Raw genomic sequence first — 20,031 nt, forward strand, 5'->3', positions numbered from 1 at the left:
CTCTATGTGTGAGCTGTCGCTTTCACTGTAGTATTTTTTTTTATTATTAACTTGAGTATTTCTTATTTACATTTCGAGTGTTATTCCCTTTCCCGGTTTCTGGGCCAACAGCCCCCTAGCCCCTCCCCCTCCCCTTCCTTATGGGTGTTCCCCTCCCCATCCTCCCCCCATTGCCGCCCTCCCCCCATAGACTAGTTCACTGGGGGTTCAGTCTTAGCAGGACCCAGGGCTTCCCCTTCCACTGGTGCTCTTACTAGGATATTCATTGCTACCTATGAGGTCAGAGTCCAGGGTCAGTCCATGTATAGTCTTTAGGTAGTGGCTTAGTCCCTGGAAGCTCTGGTTGCTTGGCATTGTTGTACATATGGGGTCTCGAGCCCCTTCAAGCTCTTCCAGTTCTTTCTCTGATTCCTTCAACGGGGGTCCTATTCTCAGTTCAGTGGTTTGCTGCTGGCATACGCCTCTGTATTTGCTGTATTCTGGCTGTGTCTCTCAGGAGAGATCTACATCCGGCTCCTGTCTGCCTGCACTCACTGTAGTATTTTTGTAGGAGCCATGAGTATGTGAATGAGTAGGTCTCTGATTCTTTTGACTTCTCTCGGAGCTCTTTTCCTTCTGCCGGGTTGTCTTGTCCAATTTCAGTATGATAGGTTTTGTTTTATCTTGCTATATTTTATTTTGTTATGTTCTGTTGTTATCTCTTAGAAGCATGTTCTTTTCTTTGTTTTTTTTTTGTTTTGTTTTCTTTTTTTTTTTTCAGAGCTGGGGACCGAACCCAGGGCCTTGCGCTTGCTAGGCAAGCGCTCTACCACTGAGCTAAATCCCCAACCCCAGCATGTTCTTTTCTAATGAGAGAAAGGGAGTACATCAGGATGGGATGGGAGGTGGGTAGGAACTGGGAGGAGTAAAATGAGGGGACACTATAATGCAAAAATGTAATGTCTATTTTTAATAAAAGGGGAAAGAGATGAGGTCTTCAGGAACAAGGGACAGGGGGTAGGTTGGTGAATTCATAATTATGATGAGGATTTAACTTACCTGAAGACTGCTGTGAGAGAAAGGTGTGAGTGTAACCTCTGAAGTTAATGAAAGTTACTTCTGCTAGGAGCACTGTTCTTCCCTTTATGATTCAAAATCATGCCATGGATCCTTCTCCAAATGGAGTCCCAAAGTGGCAAACAGATTCAGGAATATTCAAATGAAAATGACAAAGTCACTAAAAGATTACCTCTCTGCTATTCTATATGGCCTATTATTTGCAATCCATGTGTGCTCAAATGTACAATCACTGTATGAGCATTTTAGTTATGTATGTCCCCGTGACCACACCTGTCATTCTCTAGAAATTCTGTAGTTTATACTGAAGGAATCTGACTCCTAAGCCTCACAAGAGACCTTTAATGGAGACATGGAACAACGTGGGATGCCAAGCCACATTCTGATTTAATGTGGGCACCTTATGGTATACTGTCATGTTTCATTGTGACATCTAAGATCTCCATGAAGCTTCTCTTTCCGTGTTTTCTTTGAAGTGCATTTTTGAGGCTCTTGGTTAAAATCGGCCTGACTGCTTAAAGAAGTGCAGCAACAGCAAAACACTGATACTAAATGAGAAAAAAGAAAGAAAGAAAAGGGAAAGACAGTATTTCTCTTAGTTATAGTGTAGGAGAAAGTTTATTGTAAATAAAAGGGAGAGCATAGTCAGAGGCAAGGACATCTGGGACAGTCGAGAGTGAAAATGACCCTGAGCTTGGCCATGTGGGTGAAGGAAAGGCAGGGAGAGGGGAGACCAGGAGACCAGAAGATCAGGAGAGTAAAGGGTACGTTAGAGGGTTCTGGGTAACCAAAATGGCTGGATTATATGCAGAAGAGCAACTGGAGGAAGAACAGCCCAGCTCTTGGACTGGAGAAGTTTAGAGAAAGGGGCATATGGTAGGCCAGCCACGTTCTATAGTAGGCAGGAATTGAGGGATGCTGGGAGAACCTGGTGGCCATGGTTGGATATGTTAAGTAGAAACCTCAGCCATTAGTCCTGGTTTGAGTGCCTTTTGTTGATAATACATGAAAAAGGAGGACATACTCTTTTCTATGACTGCTTCCTGCTGGCATTGGGCATCATAGTTGGGGACCAAAGAAAGCTGAAATGTGAGCCAAGGCCACCTGTTTCACTTGCTATACAGGCTCTTCTGTTTAGGGCTCCGGTTCCAGGATGCTCTCCCACGGCAGTCTCTCAACCTGCTAGGTGCTCAGGTTCAGGTAAGATGGAGAGAACTTGGGCACGGAGGGGGAACAGCTTCCCCTGCCCTCAGCTGCCTGTCCTGCTCCTTTCCACTGCTGCTTGCCGCTTCGGTTGCTCGGGCAAGGCTGAGCCAGCAGAAGACTGACTAGCTGGCAAGAGGTGCAGGGGAGCTTCTGGCAGCAATCAGATCTGTTTCAGGGAGATCAGACCTCCTCCCCCAAGCAATGGTGTTACAGCTCTTAAGACAGAAGCTCTCAGATGATGGAATAATTCCTCTACACCTTTAATTCTGAATAAGACAGTTAAATAGTTTTTTGGATGGGTCAGACCTCATCTACATATTCAGGGGCATGGCCCTCTTTCTATGACTGATCTGTCTTGAGCCTATGTGATCTGTGGTCACATCCTCACCTGTGGAGAAGGGATTTGGGGCATTATCCTCTGTGACTGATCTGTCTAGAGCCTATGTAACCTGTGGTCACGTCCTTTCCTGTGGAGGAGGGGCTTGGGGCATTGCTCTATGTGACTGGTCTGTCTCAAACCTTTCTACAGGGGTTTGGGGGGGGTCTGCAGCTAGTGAGGCCCTGATCTGAAAGGCTAGGAATGCACCTGCCATCCCTTTTAGGATCCCTGGGGATTCTACTTGTCTCGACCAGGAATCAGGGTACCTTTCACCACCTGCTGCACCACACTTCTGGACCATCTGGGGCAAGCCACTTTGGAGTAGCTTTGTAAAGCTTTGGAGCTATTTAGATAGCAGAGGTTCAGACTGGTTGGAAATTCCATCAAGAGCACCTAGGGCTGGTGAATTGGAAGAAGTTTGCAGTGTTTAGTTAGTTGGAAATCTGCTGGAACAAGATATATATATATAATATATATATATCATATATATCATATATCATATATATATGGATATATGATAAGGGATCAAAGGTAACATTAAAGACATTTAAGGAGTTTCGGGAAATTTTTATCTTGGGTATACATTTGAAACTGCAGGGTTTAAGGTCCTGGTAGTTTGCAGAGTAGAAACCTAAGATCGGGGGAAAGAGAGAGGAATCCCTCTGTCAGAAACCGGCAAGTGAAGAAACCTAAGAGTACTTCTCTGGGATCTATTTGACCTGAATGATGTGGATTCACGTCAACTTCCTGAAGTTTACATGAATTTTTAATAAGTTCACAAAGAGATAAAAGTTGTAGATATGTTACCAGATACCATTGTCAACACACATCACCACTTCACTAAAGGGATAGGGGCACAGCAGCAAACCAAGCACCCCTCTTTCCCACAGGGAGTCTCTAACAGTTTTCTGCAGACACCCCATTTGAAGTTTTCTAAGCAGTTCCTCCATTTTCATGAAAAGCCCAGGAAAACTGGGTAATGAGAAGAGAAATCAGAGGAAGACCATAAAAGCCCAGTTCATTTCAAGGAGAAAGCAGTAACCATCCTCCCGTCTACATTTTAAATATCACAACGAATTTAAGTAACAAAATAAACAATTCACTGAGAACACACTTTGAGCACAACTTTAATTTCCTCCTACTGTGTTCATTACCAAGCTGTTTGCTTTCTTTCAAGAGAATAGGGGGTTGGGAACTTTTAAAAGATTCATTTAGCACAGAAGTCAATTTCCACTAATGTAGTCCTCACATGGCATGGGTATTCTCCCCAAAGCAGACCTGTGTATAGATATTCATGTCAGCATTCTCATTTACAGAAACAGTAATTAGCCTCAAACAAGCAATCTATTCATATCTGTAGGAAAAGTATAAATGTGAGAACCATGCCGTCTATAATTACAAATGGTTAAGTCTAACATAAGTGGTTTTTTTCCTTCTTTTGTAGAAAGCAACTCTAACTATGATAAGAACAGTGTTACTATCATGCAGCATGGCTTTTTATTTCTGGAAATTTAGGCAGGGAGTATTTTCTGTGTGCTTCACTCTGAGAATACAGAAATGGTTTGCTTTCCATCATGTGTCATGACCCAGTTCATTAACTCAGAGTTTACATACACAGAAATCATCATTGCTAAATCAGAGGGGGCCCAGGAACCACCACCTTTCACTGAATTGCAGGGGGCTCCACATGGCCTAAACACCCCAAAATCACTGTTGTGCACATAAAGTGAAAGAAAACAGAATTTTACACTCATTTGCAGGGAGCCCAAGTAAGCAAGAGAGGGAGAGAAAAGCTGAGGCAATTGAACTGCCCACGAAATATTCATCACAAAGTTTCAAGGGAATTTTTTTAAGTCTTCAGATCATGCCTATACGTAAGGACGGGACAGCTTAATTGGCAATAACACTCGTCTCTTGATGAGAGACGGAAGAATAAAATGGTCACTACTTGAAATCCCTCAACATTTCCTCAAATCTTGCTGTTCATGAACTTTAGTCAGTGGGAAGAGAGAGGGACCTTTAAACCCATGCAGAGGGTGGGGAGGGGACTCAAAAAGCCAGAGAAAAATAAGAGTCCTAGAGAAAAGTCTTGTATGAAGCCCATGCATTAGCCAAAATGCACATGTATGTATACACATAAAGCATATTCTATGTTGATAATTGCAATATATAAAAGGACTTTCTACAGAGTTTTCTAGTAGCTGTTCCTTTATTAAATATCTTCATAAGAAAATGTCACGAGTGGTTACTATACAATTGGACTGAGTCAGAATCTTCTATCAAAGAGTACTCAACACACATTAGAGATCTGTGGGATGATTTCACTACACACTCCTGTAGGATTTTGTTCCCAGTTGTATCCATGAAACATGTTTTATCTTTGTTTTATATTTTCACATATGCCCCTGTCAATTTATGTGATTCTCCAAATTCCGGCGGTTATTTTCATCATTAACCTTCATTAGCCCTTTATAGTCTCACGAGAGTCCTGTGGTGTAGACAGGAGAATTCCTGTTCCTGCTTAACAGATGAGGATAGTAAATATGGGAGCCACTCCCTGAGTCAGTCCGCAGAGTTCTAATCACAGTCTTGATGACTGAGGTAGACAAGTAAAGAGGGAAGCAGAGAACAAACTGTCTAAGCTAGTTTGTCGCTCTTGTGTCATCGGTGTGTTGATAATACATACACCATTCATGCCCTTTGTGGCTTGCCAAGCATAGTAATCTGTGAGGAGTTTTGTGGTCTATTCACATTATATATATCGCAAAGACAGCATATCTGTGTCTCGTCAATCCTTTCTATCAGTTGATCTCCCATATTGAAGTTCCTCCTTCAAAAACACCTCCCCTTAGAAAGGGACCAAAAAAAAAAAAGTTATCTATGTTTCTGATTCTGTTGGTGAATCCATAGAGAGAAAGAACTGCTGCTGCCTGGAAACTCACCTTCTAACAATACCACAAACAAATCGGCCTAAATAAGGCACACTTGGCATGCATTTCCCTTAAGATACAATCTATATGTAGATCAGAGCTCTGAAGAGTCACGGCCTTTCTACTGGTCTGTTACAAACCAGTTTCCTCAGACTTTCCTCTCTGACAGCTCCACTGATATGACTTGTCACAAACTGAAATAACTCTATATGAATAATTATGGGATATTTGTAAATCTTTTTGTGCATCTCACTGGGGAGAATTACAGAGGAGGCTAAACCTTCTTCTGGAGATTACAAATGGAAGGCAGGAGCTGAATTAGCATCAATACATCTATTCTAAGCCACTTTCAAAACGAAGGTCACTATTTAGTTGCACAGATCTGAAACTCCCAGGTGCACACATTCATTCCTAGGCACAGCAGCAGTTCTGCAAGTTAGCAGTGAAACTATTAAGTGCACAGAAAATACTTCCATTGCTCTGATTAGTAGCCTGAGTACAAGTTTATTTCATCAAACCCAGGCCTAGAGGGGAAGAAAAGGTTGATGAGGTCATAGCTGTAGAGTGAGGTCACAAGTTAAATCTGATTCTGCAGCCACAGAAGAAGTCTGACTGATGAAAAGCTGCTTCCTGGGTAGAAGTTAACGTTCCTTTGCCTAAATGAGTCTTTCGGGCCAGGAAGAAAATCTGTTAGAACGACTCTCAGCTTACTTGTAGTGGCATGTGACTAATAGCACTTTAAAGTCCCCTGTGAAGGATATAATGATTAACTGACCATTCACATCCTTGAAAGGTCACATTAGCAACCCCTATCAGCACTCCACAGCCAAAGCAGTAGAGTATGAAACTTGATTCTCATGAGTTCAGAGAATGATTAAAGTTACAAGTTGTCATCTATGTCTTCTTATAAATGAAGCCCAAGATTCATAGCATAATCAATAACAGGAATAGGCACGAGATAATTGTTGTTGGCAAAAGAAAAAAGAGTCCAACTTTTTTCTATTTTTTAATAAGCCAAAAAAATCAGCTGAGCTAATAGAAATGTTGGTAGAGGTAAATTTTAGAAGTGAATGCTATTCTAAAGAGTTCAGGAGGCTTTCTGATTACAGATATTTTGAAAAACATAATATTAATTTTCCCAGACAATCATTGAGACAGTCTAGGCCTTAAGGTAAGCTACTGTTGAGAAGTTTTTTGTTTGTTTGTTTGTTTGTTTTTACTAGTTTTATTGTCTCAGAATCCAAATCCAAATATTTGAGGCTGGTTCTAGCAAGATATATCATCTTTTTATAATCAAAATATTATTTATTAGAGATATTTCATAAGGGATAACTGCTGACTCATTGAGCAGAAAACACATTATTTACTGACATTTCTAGAAAACATACAAATAACCCCAGAAAGGAATCCTCTGACAGTGTTTCCCTTAACTTGACAGGACTTCACCTTGACTTGAATGGAGACCTCCTTTGGGAAGCAATGAGTTTCCAATAACCTGTGGCGTGGCTTTTTTTAATCTGGAAAATACTCAACCCCAGGGCTTGCCATTCTACTTGGCTTCTGAAACTCCTGCAAGCCGATGTGGACTACAGGTAGAATGAGCAATGCAAAGAGCTGGCTTGGACTTGGCACATCCTTGTACTTCTGGGCACTGATGGACCTTGCGACCACCGTTCTGTCCAGCACTCCGATGCCGGAAGTCGAGTTAGATACACTCTTCTCAGGAAAGCCACAGTCACATCAGCGGAGCAGGAGGAGCTGGGTTTGGAACCAATTTTTTGTCCTGGAAGAGTACACTGGGACTGACCCTCTGTATGTCGGCAAGGTAAGACGTGCCCGGTAGAAAGAGAAATTCTCAGAGTATCTGATGTGGAGATTGGGTACTAAAGTGAATTGAATATGAACGATCATCTAGCCTATGTCTGAGGTCTAAGAAAAATGCTAACTAGTCGGACATTATTGACCTCCAGCTAAAATACACCATTTCTTATGTCAGATACCGGTCAGAAAGAAGACTCTCTCCTTCTCTAAGCTTCCATTCAGTGGGAATAAACCACAACCATGTTTTGAGGGAATGTTTCAGTCCTTAAGAAAAGCCACTTAGCCCTTAGTAGAGGGAGCAGTGGGGGGGGGGGGTATAAGTACTTCTATAGCTTTAACTTGAGACCTGTGTTTTATGAAAATCAACAACAAAACAATAAAACATTCTTCCTTCAAAATATCTTAGTATGACTGCTTTGGGGTTAGTTAGAGACAATCAATGAATGAATATATTTATAAACTTTTTAATAAAAGCCCCTTAATTTGTTTATCATTTCATTTTTAACCTTGGCTTTCTCTTGTTTGCCTTATTTGGTTGTTAATCAGAGACCATTTTATAAATGCAACAAAAAGAGAGACAATGGGAGACAAGTAATTAATTAGAAAATAGATAATTCATTCTGACAACTTAAACACTTGGTTAGTGTCAAAACTAGAAGCATGTGTTTCTGATATGAACACAGGGCTTTCAGGGAACCTTGTGAACCGAAGTCCTCAATAGACTCAACAGCTACCTACCACTCCCTTCTTTTCTTAAGGTTGTTTTTTAAATATTTAAGTGTGAGGGGTGGTAAGTGGGTGGATGTGGTTGCGTGTGGGTGTGTATGGATATGTGTGCACACATGAGTATGTCTGATAGCAATGACTGCTGAGGCCAGAGGGAGCATTGATTCTCCTGAAGCTGGAGTTGTAAACCGTGAAAAAAAACCTAAATTCAGTCCTCTGCAAGACTGGTGAGCACTCTAACATGCTGAGCCATCCCTTCAGTCCCCACTGCTCCCTTCTTAATCCCTGACTAGACTAGATCCTCCAAGAGGGAAAGAACATTGTTCTCATTTTTCTTCAACACTAAATACAAAGTTGGCTAAAAAACATGGTTGAATGGGTAAATAAATAGTCATTATTACCACACCTGATGGTGTGGTAAGGATTGGATAAGCTGACCCTCAAAAAATGCTTAGCATGGTACCTGTGATAATTACTCATTGTCACTTTGGAGTGCTCAGTAGTGGCAATAGTGGTACAGAGTTCGTTCTGGGAACTCAGCAACTCATAAAGCATAGGTAACGCTCCTGCAAGTTAAATTCCCTGGCCTCTAAATTCTCCTTCATCTTCTTTATCCTTTCTACATGATCAGTCACCAAAGAGATCTCCTTACCAGTTACTCTCCGATTCACTTCTTCCTCTATGATTTTCTTCGTTATCATGATTCTCTGTTCCTCAAGATCAGATTAACTGAGCAGGCACTACCTAGTCTCCCTGTGGAACGATTCCGCTGAGCATTTTTTTCTTTTCAAAGCACCTACTCTAGTATGCTAAACTTCTGAATCAGCACACGATTCACGAACATCCTCTTCCTCAGACCCAAGATGTGTCTTTTTCTAGCTTCCTCCCATCACTTTCGAAACAAGCCAGGTATGTGCTCATGATACTGTCCTGATAGGCATATACTATGGCTACCACTCTAAGGTGGCATTTAAATTCCCAAGCATCTACCCTACAAACTACTTACACCGTGAACATTTCTTCAGCCTAACAGATTTGAAGACATCCAGTTTATTGATAGTTGCAAAATAGTCCTTCAGAGTAGATATTTGGGGTGATAATGGAAATATATTTAAGAAAATAACATTAGTATTCTGCAACTATTATGTATTCTCTTACAATTTAGGGCTGTCTTCCTTCTTTTAAAGGATAAAAACAGGGGTGCTGATTCCCAGTCTTGTCTATCACCTCCCAGACACAGAACAAAAGTAGCCAAGATAATAGTGTAGAATGAAAATGTCAACCGATATAGTGGCGGACTTTGCTCATCCCTTCAGTCCCATGCACAAGAAGCAAACAGTTCTAACAGCTCTGTGAGGTGAATGCAACCTAAGGAACTGGGCTCGGGGTAAAGGGTTCTGTCCACAAGGCTGATCACACTAGTGGTAAGCTCCGTAGCCATCACTCTTGCCCCACAGCCATGGGATTTCTTTCCCCATTGTTCAGAAAATAGCTCGCCAGTGACTTGAAATTTAGCCATGACACTATCCAGAGAGGTCCAGTGGAATCAGGATCCTGAAGACTTGCTTCCTGAACTTCTCATTGATGCTGGGAAATGTAGACACCATGTCATTGTGCTCTGTGTAAAGATTATACTTATACTATTTAAATGCTGATTTCTGTGCCCGCATATCTCTTCTAATCCTTATTCTAAAAGTCTTCTGCCTCGGTGTTGTATAAACATTGCTCCCTAATTCTTTCCTGATTGCTCAATAAACCTGGATGACTAGTCAGTGAATGAACAGGGCAGAGAATAGAGATTCCTCCTACTCAGGGGAGGAGGAGAGAGAGAGGAAGTGGGGATTCTCCACAGAGCACTGCAGTCTCTAGGACAGTGTGAAACACCAAGAGAAAACACCTGGATGAGAAAAAGTCATAAAATGCAAGTATCTTGGGCATTTTGGCTGGGAGGTAGTCAAATTACTTTAGATGATTCCAACACAGTGCTATTGTTCAGTTCTTGTGCTCTTAAATAAATATAACAGTCCAGTATCAATTGGGAGTTAGCTTGGTTAAGAGAAAAGTAAGAAACACTTATTTAAAAAGGGAAATATGTAAATAGGTAAGAAACTTCAAGGAGGAGCATTCTCAACCCTGGGTATAGAACCTCCATATGCCTGGCCAGTCACCTGCCCCAGTCACACACTAGGGTTTACCCAACACTAATGTGTCACTTCACACACAAGAAACTTAGATGTTTAGTCACCGAGTCCCTCTCTCTACTTTCTTTTGAAGAGAATTCATCTATCTTTCACTTCCTTTATAACAGAGACAGTCAGCTTGTCACCAGAAGCTCTGGGAGATGTCTGTTTAGAGAGCCTGCCAGAGAATGTGCTTATTTCAGACTGGAATACGGCAACAATGATCAGAATTAATTGGTATGGCCTTGTAAAATCCACACCAGGCTTCCCAAAGACATGGCACTGTCAACTTAAAGCTAGACTCTACTGACACCTGCTAGGAGGGTTACAGAGAGCTCTGCCTGGGCATGGACCCAAAGGCACAAGTCCTGCAGAGGTTAAACTTTACAAGGCTACTGTCTAACCACAATTACATGCACTTACTGCCCTTCCGGAATGTCACTGGGCACTCAGAAACTTCACTGGCAAAAGGTATGAGGCCCACCTAACCTGTTCCCAAAATCCTAACTCAACAAAAGTATTATTGCTGTTATTTTTAGAATATACATCTACTTTCCAGCATTCCCTCCAATTCTGACTGAGCCCTTAAAGACTAAACTTGTGAAATAGAAGAAATATCCATTTTTCTGTCTAGAAAATTTCTAGAGGAAAGATCTCTCCCTAGAATGTACTTGTTTGTTATAGCTGGGGTTCACTTAGTGTTAGCTGAAATAAATACAAATAAAGGTAAAATATTTTAATGGTCCTATCAATTTTTCAAGAGCCTTAGAGAACTTTTCATATCCCACATTGTAACTTTTACAATCAAATGTGTATTCTGTGGCTCAGAAACTCAAACGTTACATGATCTTTTCTTTGATGACTTCAAGCTCCTTAAAGTGCCCCTCACCTGTGTAGTCACAGCTAGGACTCTTAGAACTCTGATTTCTGTTTTCCCAACTGGATCATACCAAAGAGACAGCAGGAGGCTTGAGGGAGATTAGACTTGTTCCCTTATTTTACCATCGGGGGTCTAGTTTGGGGGCTTTTTAAAGCTCTCATCCTTATCTGGCCACCTCAAGAATAGCAGCACTACCTACAACGCTCTGTCTCAGAGAAGGTAGGTAGTTTCTGGACTTACTAGGGGGTAGGGCACATCTACACCATCCCTGAGACTTTACCCAGGCAATATTCTCTTCTCAGAGACCTTCAGGCCCAGACTCATGAGGTGCCTTCCACATTTAAATCCTAGAAACGCTGAGCTCTGCCCCTAACCTGTTGCCCCTGCTAGAAGATCCCTGGCTATTTACCAGAGTCACAATAGGTCTGATATGCCAGTGTACTCTCCTCCTTCATAGCTATTGAAATAAGGACTTGCTTCCTTCAGGATCCTGGAGACATACAGCTATATTCCTAAGGAATGAGTTCTGGTTAAGCCTCTTATATGACTGATATGCTTCCTGTTCATGAAAGAACTTTCCTATTTCACTGTTAGAGCACTTTGCCCATCCCCTTGTGTTCTAATCTGCTTTCTGTTGCTATGATAAAACTCCTTGACAAAAAGAAACCAGAGGAGGTTTATTATTACACTTCCGGGTAATAATCATTCACTGTTAGAAGTCAAGCAGAGAGCAGCTCTCTGCTCCCAAACCCGATGAGAGAGAGACCCAACCGCCTGGTCAGGTGGGCACTCCTGAGGCTGCAGAGCGGAAGAGACCACCAATTCTGCTCACCCCTGCCCATATCCCTGGCACAAGAGGAAACTGTATAAGGCCTCTGGGCTCCCGTGGGGGAGGGCCCAGGAGCGGCAGGACCCCTGCCTGAGACACCACCGGAACCTGAAGGAAACAGACCGGATAAACAGTTCTCTGCACCCAAATCCCGTGGGAGGGAGAGCTAAACCTTCAGAGAGGCAGACAAGCCTGGGAAACCAGAAGAGACTGCTCCCTGCACACACATCTCGGACGCCAGAGGAAAAAGCCAAAGACCATCTGGAACCCTGGTGCACTGAAGCTCCCGGAAGGGGCGGCACAGGTCTTCCTGGTTGCTGCCGCTGCAGAGAGCCCGTGGACAGCACTCCACGAGCGAACCTGAGCCTCGGGACCACAGGTAAGACCAAATTTTCTGCTGCAAGAAAGCTGCCTGGTGAGCTTGGGACACACGGAAGCAGAATTTCTCTAGGACCGGGCACGTTCTGTGTTTACCGGAAGTCCCACACCCGCGGATCCCGGCCCACAGCAGCTCTCTGCTCCCAGACCCGGTGAGAGAGAGACCCAACCGCCTGGTCAGGTGGGCACTCCTGAGGCTGCTGAGCGGAAGAGACCACCAATTCTGCTCACCCCTGCCCACATCCCTGGCCCAAGAGGAAACTGTATAAGGCCTCTGGGCTCCCGTGGGGGAGGGCCCAGGAGCGGCAGGACCCCTGCCTGAGACACCGCCGGAACCTGAAGGAAACAGACCCCATAAACAGTTCTCTGCACCCAAATCCCGTGGGAGGGAGAGCTAAACCTTCAGAGAGGCAGACAAGCCTGGGAAACCAGAAGAGACTGCTCCCTGCACACACATCTCAGACGCCAGAAGAAAAAGCCAAAGACCATCTGGAACCCTGGTGCACTGAAGCTCCCGGAAGGGGCGGCGCATATCTTCCTGGTTGCTGCCGCTGCAGATAGCCCGTGGGCAGCACCCCACGAGCGAACTTGAGCCTCAGGACCACAGGTAAGACCAAATTTTCTGCTGCAAGAAAGCTGCCTGGTGAACTCAAGACACAGGCCCACAGGAACAGCTGAAGACCTGTAGAGAGGAAAAACTACACGCCCGAAAGCAGAACACTCTGTCCCCATAACTGACTGAAAGAGAGGAAAACAGGTCTACAGCACTCCTGACACACAGGCTTATAGGACAGTCTAGCCACTGTCAGAAATAGCAGAACAAAGTAACACTAGAGATAATCTGATGGCGAGAGGCAAGCGCAGGAACCCAAGCAACAGAAACCAAGACTACATGGCACCATCGGAGCCCAATTCTGCCATCAAAACAAACAGGGAATATCCAAACACACCAGAAAAGCAAGATCTAGTTTCAAAATCATTTTTGATCATGATGCTGGAGGACTTCAAGAAAGACGTGAAGAACTCCCTTAGAGAACAAGTAGAAGCCTACAGAGAGGAATCGCAAAAATGCCTGAAAGAACTCCAGGAAAACATAAAAAAACAAGTAGAAGCCCATAGAGAGGAGACACAAAAATCCCGGAAAGAATTCCAGGAAAACACAATCAAACAGTTGAAGGAATTAAAAATGGAAATAGAAGCAATCAAGAAAGAACACATGGAAACAACCCTGGATATAGAAAACCAAAAGAAGAGACAAGGAGCTGTAGATACAAGCTTCACCAACAGAATACAAGAGATGGAAGAGAGAATCTCAGGAGCAGAAGATTCCATAGAAATCATTGACTCAACTGTCAAAGATAATGTAAAGCAGAAAAAGCTACTGGTCCAAAACATACAGGAAATCCAGGACTCAATGAGAAGATCAAACCTAAGGATAATAGGTATAGAAGAGAGTGAAGACTCCCAGCTCAAAGGACCAGTAAATATCTTCAACAAAATCATAGAAGAAAACTTCCCTAACCTAAAAAAAGAGATACCCATAGACATACAAGAAGCCTACAGAACTCCAAATAGATTGGACCAGAAAAGAAACACCTCCTGTCACATAATTGTCAAAACACCAAACGAACAAAATAAAGAAAGAATATTAAAAGCAGTAAGGGAAAAAGGTCAAGTAACATATAAAGGGAGACCTATCAGAATCACACCAGACTTCTCGCCAGAAACTATGAAGGCCAGAGATCCTGGACTGATGTCATACAGACCCTAACAGAACACAAATGCCAGCCAAGGTTACTGTATCCAGCATAACTCTCAATTAACATTGATGGAGAAACCAAGATATTCCATGACAAAACAAAATTTACACAATATCTTTCTACAAATCCAGCACTACAAAGGATAATAAATGGTAAAGCCCAACATAAGGAGGCAAGCTATGCCCTAGAAGAAGCAAGAAAATAATCGTCTTGGCAACAAAACAAAGAGAATGAAAGCACACAAACATAACCTCACATCCAAATATGAATATAAAGGGAAGCAATAATCACTATTCCTTAATATCTCTCAATATCAATGGCCTCAACTCCCCAATAAAAAGACATAGATTAACAAACTGGATACGCAACGAGGACCCTGCATTCTGCTGCCTACAGGAAACACACCTCAGAGACAAAGACAGACACTACCTCAGAGTGAAAGGCTGGAAAACAACTTTCCAAGCAAATGGTCAGAAGAAGCAAGCTGGAGTAGCCATTCTAATATCAGATAAAATCAATTTCCAACTAAAAGTCATCAAAAAAGATAAGGAAGGACACTTCATATTCATCAAAGGAAAAATCCACCAAGATGAACTCTCAATCCTAAATATCTATGCCCCAAATACAAGGGCACCTACATACGTAAAAGAAACCTTACTAAAGCTCAAAACACACATTGACCTCACACAATAATAGTGGGAGATTTCAACACCCCACTCTCATCAATGGACAGATCATGGAAACAGAAATTAAACAGTGATGTCGACAGACTAAGAGAAGTCATGAGCCAAATGGACTTAACGGATATTTATAGAACATTCTATCCTAAAGCAAAAGGATATACCTTCTTCTCAGCTCCTCATGGTACTTTCTCCAAAATTGACCATATAATTGGTCAAAAAACGGGCCTCAACAGGTACAGAAAGATAGAAATAATCCCATGCGTGCTATCGGAACACCACGGCCTAAAACTGGTCTTCAATAACAATAAGGGAAGAATGCCCACATATACGTGGAAATTGAACAATGCTCTATTCAATGATAACCTGGTCAAGGAAGAAATAAAGAAAGAAATTAAAAACTTTTTAGAATTTAATGAAAATGAAGATACAACATACCCAAACTTATGGGACACAATGAAAGCTGTGCTAAGAGGAAACCTCATAGCGCTGAGTGCCTGCAGAAAGAAACAGGAAAGAGCATATGTCAGCAGCTTGACAGCACACCTAAAAGCTCTAGAACAAAAAGAAGCAAATACACCCAGGAGGAGTAGAAGGCAGGAAATAATCAAACTCAGAGCTGAAATCAACCAAGTAGAAACAAAAAGGACCATAGAAAGAATCAACAGAACCAAAAGTTGGTTCTTTGAGAAAATCAACAAGATAGATAAACCCTTAGCCAGACTAACGAGAGGACACAGAGAGTGCGTCCAAATTTACAAAATCAGAAATGAAAAGGGAGACATAACTACAGATTCAGAGGAAATTCAAAAAATCATCAGATCTTACTATAAAAAACTATATTCAACAAAATTTGAAAATCTTCAGGAAATGGACAATTTCCTAGACAGATAACAGGTATCGAAGTTAAATCAGGAACAGATAAACCAGTTAAACAACCCCATAACTCCTAAGGAAATAGAAGCAGTCATTAAAGGTCTCCCAACCAAAAAGAGCCCAGGTCCAGACGGGTTTAGTGCAGAATTCTATCAAACATTCATAGAAGACCTCATACCAATATTATCCAAACTATTCCACAAAATTGAAACAGATGGAGCACTACCGAATTCCTTCTACGAAGCCACAATTACTCTTATACCTAAACCACACAAAGACACAACAAAGAAAGAGAACTTCAGACCAATTTCCCTTATGAATATCGAGGCAAAAATACTCAATAAAATTCTGGCAAACCGAATTCAAGAGCACATCAAAACAATCATCCACCATGATCAAGTAGGCTTCATCCCAGGCATGCAGGGATGGTTTAATATACGGAAAACCATCAACGTGATCCATCATATAAACAAACTGAAAGAACAGAACCACATGATCATTTCATTAGATGCTGGAAGCATTTGACAAAATTCAACACCCCTTCATGATAAAAGTCCTGGAAAGAATAGGAATTCAAGGCCCATACCTAAACATAATAAAAGCCATATAAGGCAAACCAGTTGCTAACATTAAACTAAATGGAGAGAAACTTGAAGCAATCCCACTAAAATCAGGGACTAGACAAGGCTGCCCACTCTCTCCCTACTTATTCAATATAGTTCTTGAAGTTCTAGCCAGAGCAATCAGACAACAAAAGGAGATCAAGGGGATACAGATCGGAAAAGAAGAGGTCAAAATATCACTATTTGCAGATGACATGATAGTATATTTAAGTGATCCCAAAAGTTCCACCAGAGAACTACTAAAGCTGATAAACAACTTCAGCAAAGTGGCTGGGTATAAAATTAACTCAAATAAATCAGTTGCCTTCCTCTATACAAAAGAGAAACAAGCCGAGAAAGAAATTAGGGAAACGACACCCTTCATAATAGACCCAAATAATATAAAGTACCTCGGTGTGACTTTAACCTAGCAAGTAAAAGATCTGTACAATAAGAACTTCAAGACACTGAGGAAAGAAATTAAAGAAGACCTCAGAAGATGGAAAGATCTCCCATGCTCATGGATTGGCAGGATTAATATAGTAAAAATGGCCATTTTACCAAAAGCAATCTACCGATTCAATGCAATCCCCATCAAAATACCAATCCAATTCTTCAAAGAGTTAGACAGAACAATTTGCAAATTCATCTGGAATAACAAAAAACCCAGGATAGCTAAAGCTATCCTCAACAATAAAAGGACTTCAGGGGGAATCACTATCCCTGAACTCAAGCAGTATTACAGAGCAATAGTGATAAAATCTGCATGGTATTGGTACAGAGACAGACAGATAGACCAATGGAATAGAATTGAAGACCCAGAAATGAACCCACACACCTATGGTCACTTGATTTTTGACAAAGGAGCCAAAACCATCCAATGGAAAAAAGATAGCATTTTCAGCAAATGGTGCTGGTTCAACTGGAGGGCAACATGTAGAAGAATGCAGATCGATCCATGCTTATCACCCTGTACAAAGTTTAAGTCCAAGTGGATCAAGGACTTCCACATCAAACCAGACACACTCAAACTAATAGAAGAAAAACTAGGGAAGCATCTGGAACACATAGGCACTGGAAAAAATTTCCTGAACAAAACACCAATGGCTTATGCTCTAAGATCAAGAATCGACAAATGGGATCTCATAAAACTGCAAAGCTTCTGTAAGGCAAAGGACACTGTGGTTAGGACAAAACGGAAACCAACAGATTGGGAAAAGATCTTTACCAATCCTACAACAGATAGAGGCCTTATATCCAAAATATACAAAGAACTCAAGAAGTTAGACCGCAGGGAAACAAATAACCCTATTAAAAAATGGGGTTCAGAGCTAAACAAAGAATTCACAGCTGAGGAATGCCGAATGGCTGAGAAACACCTAAAGAAATGTTCAACATCTTTAGTCATAAGGGAAATGCAAATCAAAACAACCCTGAGATTTCACCTCACACCAGTGAGAATGGCTAAGATCAAAAACTCAGGTGACAGCAGATGCTGGCGAGGATGTGGAGAAAGAGGAACACTCCTCCATTGTTGGTGGGATTGCAGACTGGTAAAACCATTCTGGAAATCAGTCTGGAGGTTCCTCAGAAAATTGGACATTGAACTGCCTGAGGATCCAGCTATACCTCTCTTTGGCATATACCCAAAAGATTCCTCAACATACAAAAGAGACACGTGCTCCACTATGTTCATCGCAGCCTTATTTTTAATAGCCAGAAACTGGAAAGAACCCAGATCCCCTTCAACAGAGGAATGGATACAGAAAATGTGGTACATCTACACAATGGAATATTACTCAGCTATCAAAAACAACGAGTTTATGAAATTCGTAGGCAAATGGTTGGAACTGGAAAATATCATCCTGAGTGAGCTAACCCAATCACAGAAAGACATACATGGTATGCACTCATTGATAAGTGGCTATTAGCCCAAATGCTTGAATTACCCTAGATCCCTAGAACAAACGAAACTCAAGACGGATGATCAAAATATGAATGCTTCACTCCTTCTTTAAATGAGGAAAAAGAATACCCTTGGCAGGGAAGGGAGAGGCAAAGATTAAAACAGAGACTGAAGGAACACCCATTCAGAGCCTGCCCCACATGTGGCCCATACATATACAGCCACCCAATTAGACAAGATGGATGAAGCAAAGAAGTGCAGACCGACAGGAGCCGGATGTAGTTCGCTCCTGAGAGACACAGCCAGAATACAGCAAATACAGAGGCGAATGCCAGCAGCAAACCACTGAACTGAGAATAGGTCCCCCGTTGAAGGAATCAGAGAAAGAACTGGAAGAGCTTGAAGGTGCTCGAGACCCCAAAAGTACAACAATGTCAAGCAACCAGAGCTCCCAGGGACTAAGCCACTACCTAAAGACTATACATGGACTGACCCTGGACTCTGACCCCATAGGTAGCAATGAATATCCTAGTAAGAGCACCAGTGGAAGGGGAAGCCCTGGGTCCTGCTAAGACTGAACCCCCAGTGAACTAGACTATGGGGGGAGGGCGGCAATGGTGGGAGGGATGGGAGGGGAACACCCATAAGGAAGGGGAAGGGGGAGGGGGATGTTTGTCCGGAAACCGGGAAAGGGAATAACACTTGAAATGTATATAAGAAATACTCAAGTTAATAAAAAGGAAAAAAAATTGGAAAAAAAAAAAAAAGAAGTCAAGCAGAAACTCAAGAAGGAGTCAAGACATTAACAGTTGAGGTTCAACTATTTTTCTTAGATAACACAGACCTACCACTACTAAGGGATGGTACCACTACTAAGGGATGGTACCACTAGTAGTAGACATGGCCATCCTAAGAGGATCAGCGATCTAGAAAATGCCCCCAACCAGAGACATGCCCACAGGTCATCTGATGGAGGCAATTCTTCTACTGAGGTTCCCTCTTCTCAGATGTGTCAAAGGACACCTTGAAAACCTGTGGACACACTCAGAAGCAACCTAAAAGATACTAACCCTTAAAAGGAAGGTAACATGAGGTCCCTCCAAAGGCTTTAGCCTGAGCCTGTACCATCTACTCCATGATACCGGGATGATTGCATAGTCTTTCCCTCCAGAGAATTTATTGCCTGCAAAGGTTCTTAGCATCTTCTCATGGGAAGTGGGTGGGGGAATAAGAGAAGGACTGTGAGCTTCAGCACTGATTCCATTTGACCACAGCCAGTCTCATCAATCTCAGGGAGCAGAGTTGCTCCTCAGCAGTGCTGGCTTTCGTTTCTGTTGTTTATGAAGCCTGCTCCAAAGGCAGGGTCCTCACACTTGGCCTGTGATGTCATCAATTGTTCTTTAGTGTGTTAAACTACATCCATCATAACTTGTCGTACATACCTTAACCTGTTTTCTTGCAAGTCAAATGCCATTGGCCATAAAGTTCTACATATACATACACACATGAACAGATATTTATCTCTCATAATTTAAGAAACTTCTAAGTGTTTTGTCTTTCTCCTTCCAGTTCCATTCATCTGAACAGGAACATGTTTCCAGAGGAAATGCATTTTCATTTCTTATGCCCAGTTCCAAGCTAAATGTCTTTTACTTCTACACAATAAGTGCTAAGCTTTTTCCCCTTACTTTTTAAACTACATAAATAGATTTTAGTGATAATAGTGTATATGGAATAAAGAAAGGTGAAAACACCATATTCTATATAGACTATTTTTCAGCAAAAAGAAATACAAAACTATTTTGGGGGTGATTTTATTCTC

The 20,031-nt window shown here is 42.0% G+C and overlaps 1 protein-coding gene across 3 annotated transcripts in view; it reads left to right on the forward strand.

The window, feature by feature from the left end:
• Cdh20 (cadherin 20) overlaps nucleotides 1-20,031 on the forward strand; it is a 331,255-nt gene that overhangs the window by 255,845 nt on the left and 55,379 nt on the right. For 2 of the 3 annotated variants that reach the window (XM_017598871.3, XM_017598872.3), the window contains exon 2: nucleotides 7,010-7,396. In XM_017598871.3, coding sequence (XP_017454360.1) covers nucleotides 7,151-7,396 — 246 coding nt within the window. In that variant the 5' untranslated portion in view covers nucleotides 7,010-7,150. 3 annotated transcript variants of the gene reach the window in all.

This window comes from Rattus norvegicus, chromosome 13 (assembly GCF_036323735.1).
Source record: "Rattus norvegicus strain BN/NHsdMcwi chromosome 13, GRCr8, whole genome shotgun sequence".
In the NCBI taxonomy this organism is placed as follows: Eukaryota; Metazoa; Chordata; class Mammalia; order Rodentia; family Muridae; genus Rattus; species Rattus norvegicus.